The following is a 6000-nucleotide window of genomic DNA, read 5'->3' as shown; positions in this document are numbered from 1 at the left end:
CATTTGTATGGTATCCTTCATGTCCTGTTCAAACTGCTCTAAAGCACATTAAGCCAGTGAAATACTTCTGCAGTCACTGTCGAATAATAGGAAACACAGCAAGCCAGCGTGCACCGAAATATCCCACAAATATTCATGATACAATTATCTGTTTTCAAAATATTGATTCAGGGATTAATATATTGGCCAAGGAGACAAGGATAACTCCCCTGTTCTTCATCTTTTTTAAAATATTCATTCATGAATGCAAGCAGGACCTCTGTTTAAGGTTGCCACCAAAAGACATCACTTTCTATAGTGTAGTACTCCCTCAGTACTGTACTGAAGAGTCAGCCTAGAACCTAGTGCTCAGAAACAATAGTACTCTGAAGTAAGCCATTGCTGACACTCCTAGAGTTAATTAGACCCTGTCAAAAGCAATATTATGGGCCCCTCCTCCACATTCCCAGACTCGTCTTCTCTAACTGTTCTTCATTCCGTGTTTTTGTTCATCAGCTCAACTGTGTCCATTGAAAGCTGAATTGAGAATAGCCATTTTAACTTCAGTGACTCTGGTGATGGGATGTAATTAGTAGAGGGGTAACACTGGAGGAGAGGCAGCTAAAGTGGAAGTAAGGAGATTGGTATTGTCTCTGAGTGACCAATGAGTTATTCCTGTTCAGATTACATTTTATACTGCTTTGATATAAGCTTTCTTGTGCTGAACAGAGTATCTGTGGTTTAGGCTCACAGTTTTACCCAACGATTTTAAAATATTTCCCCAACCACCCCTCGTGTTTTCTTTTAAATTCAATAATCCTAGATTATTGGCCCCTTGGATCTCTGGAATGACTAAGATACTCTCACTGGAACTCAGCGTAATGAGGTAAAGGGTAAGAAACCATTCTAAGAAGACAACTGGGGCAGCAATCGTTATGTGGCCTGCACTGACAAATAACTGTTGAACACCCTATTTGTGACACAATCAAGTGTCTAAAATAAAATTACGGGACACATGCACTCTGGCAAGCTCCTCCTCTGTCTCAAAAAAAAATCCTTTTTTCCATATTCCTGAGTAACTTCACCGCTGTCTGGAGAGATCCCCCTTTTGTAAGTAATTATATATACTTTTTGTTCCTCATTAAATCACAGACGATTGTCTAAGACTTTTGCAGTGTCTCCCAAGTAAGACTTTTCAGAGTGTTAAGATTAAAATGTTAGATGTTTGGCACTTTCTTTATTCATACTGTACAATACGCAAATCAAAAAGAAAAAGAAATAAAATGAAAGGAAAGCCAGTCAAGGTTCAGCTCTTTGTTGTTTGCTTTATGCTGTGCTTTTTGTGCACATGTGCTGTTATTTTAAATTTGGTTCCCTCCCACCCCCTCCCTAACTTTCTTTTTAAAACTACGAAATTTAAATTATTTTAAATAGTTCAGATTAAAAACACATTCACAAGTTGCTGGTTGGCACAGCATACCTGAGTGAGAATATAACCCCCCACCCCTTAAGAAACAGTAACTAAAGTATTTGAAAACAAGCTCAAAAAAGAGAAAGGAAAAAATTAAGACTGCCAGATAGCTATGAGTTTATATTAAGCAACAGCTTTCAAGTCCTGACATTTTAATTTTTTTTTTTTGTTTTCAGGCTGTAGCCAGTAATGTAAAATGTCCATGATATTTTGTAAAAATAAAAAAAATCAGAATGCTTCACACATTAAGAAACAGTTAAGACCATTGCTGATGAATCTGTTGGAGCCACACATGCAGGCTCATCAATAACTTTTTTTTTGTTCAAAGTAAGAGTCTGATTGCAGTTGCTGCTCAGTTGGCACTGATGGCCTCTTGATTCTCATTGTCACTGCTATAGTCTGATTTCTGATCATCCTCATAGTCCTCATACATTTCTATTTCATCTTCACCATTCAGCATCTCATTCACGCCCAGGTTGCCACTTTCTCCTTTCATGCTGTAAGTGCTCTGGATGACTGGGATGCTTGGCTCTGGACTGCCGGATTCACTGGAACACTCCGATGTCAGTTGTGGTGATGCTGCTGTGGCTGCCATTGAGATAGCACCAGGATACACTACACCTGTTGCCGTAGTGATTGGAATCTGAGGCTGTTGCCTATGCACAGACGAATACTGATTTGTTAGCAAGTACAGTCAACAGATATCTTATTGCTAAAGCCCTTAAACACTGCACAACAACTCATTTCCATGATAACTAAACATTATTGCCATTTATAATACCATACACATAATTGCTGCCTGGGACAACTATTTCATGATCTCAGTTATGCATCTTGACATTCTTGTGACTTTTGAGGATTTTAACATTCCACCCAAGAAAACCAACCTGCAATGCATTCTTCGGACAAGGACACCCATTGGCCCTATTATTGGTCTTTCATGCTGTTCAGCAGGATCATTGCTTCTACTATTCCATCATGAAATATATTGCCAAAGGTTTGCAGCAACATTCCTGGGCTCTAACTTGAAAGTTTAGAATGTGTCCTTTTGTTATACAGTTGGAATGTAATTTAAAATAATATTATGGGCTTGGATTTATCTTTATCAGGCCCCCTTAACAATGTTGTATACCTCTGGTAGATCATGTCTCAGAAACATTTATTACTGGGAGAAAAGTCCAAGTTTTCTAGCTTTTCCTCATATCTGAGGTCCATAATAACAGACGTGCACAGAGGGTTAAGGGATTGATTTGGGAAAACTGTTGTGTAGTCTGATGTCAGTTCCCCTACAATTTTGGCTATATAACTCAATACCAGTTATCTGCATTTAATGGTATACACCAAGCTTCTTAACTGCACTAAGTTTTCCACATAATTCCTAGTTAATTCAGCATGCCTTTTAGTATGTGGATCAGAAATTTTGCTTCTCGCCTGCAGCACTTTGAATTTAAGTGTATAAATTTCAGGTACACTTTTCCTAATCAGTTATCCATTCAATCCTCAAAATCCAGCCATTCAAATTCCACTGCATTGCCCATCTTGGAACATCCAAATTCAACCCCTTTTCACTGAGTTTCTGATGACGTACCTACCCTCCCTCCTTGTCACCACTCCAAACCCACTGCCAACATTGAGAGTGCCAATTTACCATAGGGATTGAAACATCAAGTCCTGGTAGCTCTACTGAATGACTGTTTGTCAATGTTAATTCTTTGTCGCCCTGCTTACAGTTCCGGCCTTTGTCACTCCCTGGCAATATGTATTATTTACCTGGATCCCTGCAGCTGTAAACTTAATGCATTTTTACTTATGCTGAACTTTAATGTTGATTATCTTCAAAGTAACATACACAATTCTGCCAAAAATAAAATGGGACTGGGCAAAAATAGGTGCTTGAAGGGTAGTTCATCTGCAACAGTTGTGAGAATAATTTTATTCTGATTTCACTTAAAAATAACTCACAAGGTTTTCCTTATTATTGCCCAATTTCTACTCATTCAACTAGATGCAAGTTAAGAGGTTGCCTGCTCTTGGAAGCTCCTCCCCAGTCACAGTTCTTTCAGACCATCATATACTGACTCCAAAATTCATTTCAGTCATTGAGTAACTTCTTTTGCATGGTTGGCATTACAAACCAGGAATGAACTTCTAAATATGCCTGGTTTCACAAGCTTGTGAATTTGTCATCAAATGACCATTGATCTGATTTTATTTTTTTTTTGGGGAGGGGGATCTGATATCTCTCAATTTCTAAAGTTTAATTACAACAAGGAGGGTTGATATTTCAGCCACACTCTGCCTCTGGGTCTAAAATGAAATTAGCTTCAATATTCTAAATATACTTCGGAGAAAATCCAAGTTCAAAACACAAAGTTCAAATCTTATCCAGAAAAGCCATATGTTTGAATTATATAAAAAGCATAAAACAATGTCATGTTGGCATCATGGCCACTTTAAGATTGGAGAGAGGCATAATGAACAGAAGGTTTACTGATCTCTAGTTGCTCTGACTTGTTGGTGCCGGATATTCACAGAGGAAAATACTATTTCTGCCACCACTAACTTTACTCAAACAATAAGATAATTCTATGAAAAAGTGGTACAGTAGTTGTTAAAATGCAGGTGATGCTTTGTCAGAACACTTTCATGCTGTACTATATGTCTCCCCACAGATAGATCCATTCATACTTCTACATGAAAAGGCCCATCTCAATTTGTCTAAAATGAACGTCTGCAACTTAAATGATAAACAATCACCTGAATCCAGATTGCTATTCTGTGTATTTGCAGTCTCACTGAATTTTCATATCATTTTATGGAAAATTATATAAGGGAAACATGAAAAAGAATTACATGTGATCTAACTATTTGAGAAATATGGGAATGAAAAGGATTATATTAGATGGATTTTAATAACCAATAATTTTCATTGCGATCCCACTCATTTGCTGGGTCTCATTAATGTGCACTGGCCAAGTATCTCCCTGACATGTGCAATAGGTCATCAAAAGTCAGAAAGGACCATGGTGTATAATCAGTTCTTTTGTTTTTCTTGAACAACAGCCCCTTTCTTAAAAACATTCCATAATCATAACACAGGAAATACTTATACTTATAAAGCAATAACATGTACCCTACTGTGAAGAACTGTCTCATCTCCTGCCTTCGGTTTCTCATCAATTGCTTGTATTCACCAATACGTAATTTCTTGCCATCCACAATGCAGGTACGCTTTGGTCTGGGCTTGTACTTGTAATTAGGGTATTTCTCTAAATGCATCTTGCTAAGTCTGGCTTGCTCCTCGTAATATGGCTGCTTCTCTTGGTTAGACATTGATTTCCAGCGAGATCCTGCACAAGACAAACAGATACCAATCAAAAAAGCAGCTCTCAACAGATTAAAAGTTCCAATTACATGCATTCTGTGATGTTGTAATCAAGGGACTGTTTGCTTCGGCACGTGGTTCTAGTTTAACGATAACTTTAATTTGGTTATAAATTGCAGAGGAAGAGATTATAAAGATCCTTTGTCTAGAATGCATGTTTACAAATTCTGCCAATCCTTTGATCATGTAAATGTCTGGTCTCCATGTGAGCTTTAGCAAACTATTTTGCTCTGTGGTATAATATGATAAAGTCTGATCATTTCTCTAGATGGACATAATTTCCAGAAACATCCACTGGTTAGTCATTAAGAAAGAGCACCTAAATTGATATTTTTATGCTGTAATCCCTTCTATAGCCAGAATCTTCATGGGCCAAGTTGTATAAATCAGCACAGTCCAACTGAGAAACAAACAATTAAAAAAGCAAACAGTAGCTTGGTCTTTACTGTTAAATTATTTAAACTCCAGAGTAAAGAAGCCTCATAGGAGCCTGGTGATACTATACCTCAGATATTGTGCATAAACCTGCCTGTAAGAGGAAATATTTGCAATAGAGGGAGTGAAATAACAGTTCAACAGATATGATTTTATGGGAAGGGGAAAGATTGTCCTGTGAGTGGAAATAAGTGGATTGGGTCTATAGTCAGAAACATAAGAAGTGATCTTTTTGAAACATACAAAAACATTAAAGGACTTGACAGGCTGGATGGAGGAATGATGTTTCCTCTCACTGGGATTTCTATAACCAGGGATCTCAGAGTAAGGGCTGGTCATCCAGTTCACATCAGAAGCATTTTCTTCATCCAGATGCTAGTCAATCTTTGGAATTCTCGACAACTGATGATTGAGCAGGTTCAATTGCTGATCCCTTTCAATTGATTTTTTAGATTGAGATTATCAAGGGATGTGGTGTTAGGAAAGATATTATCACAGAGGTAAAAGGTCATCTATGATCTTATTGAATGATAGAGCTGGCATGAGAGGATACATCCTGCTGCTTTTTCTATTTCTTATGAATTACGTAATTGTTATTTTGCTATTTGCTGATCAATTCACCACTCATCCTGATTTTTCATTGTATTCCACTCTGTTGTACAACTCCCTTATTGGCAGATGATATAGTCAACATTAATACAGTGTTCTCAAAGTGTATACACAATATAAG

At 37.5% G+C, this 6000-nt stretch overlaps 1 protein-coding gene across 22 annotated transcripts in view; it reads right to left on the bottom strand.

The window, feature by feature from the left end:
* Nucleotides 1-1378: 1378 nt before the first annotated feature.
* sox6 (SRY-box transcription factor 6) overlaps nucleotides 1379-6000 on the bottom strand; it is a 618625-nt gene continuing 614003 nt past the window's right edge. For 21 of the 22 annotated variants that reach the window (XM_072272504.1, XM_072272513.1, XM_072272514.1 and 18 more), the window contains 2 exons: nucleotides 4584-4800; nucleotides 1379-2106 (listed from right to left, as the gene is read on the bottom strand). In XM_072272504.1, the coding sequence (XP_072128605.1) occupies nucleotides 1803-2106; nucleotides 4584-4800 (521 nt within the window). In that variant the 3' untranslated portion in view covers nucleotides 1379-1802. Of the gene's footprint in view, nucleotides 2107-4583; nucleotides 4801-6000 lie in introns of those variants that run through there. The other variant, XR_011887772.1, reaches the window with a different exon arrangement.

This window comes from Mobula birostris, chromosome 11 (genome assembly GCF_030028105.1).
Source record: "Mobula birostris isolate sMobBir1 chromosome 11, sMobBir1.hap1, whole genome shotgun sequence".
Taxonomy (NCBI): domain Eukaryota; kingdom Metazoa; phylum Chordata; class Chondrichthyes; order Myliobatiformes; family Myliobatidae; genus Mobula; species Mobula birostris.
The sequence above is the reverse complement of the archived record's forward strand: the minus strand, read 5'-3'. Positions and strand labels throughout refer to the sequence as shown.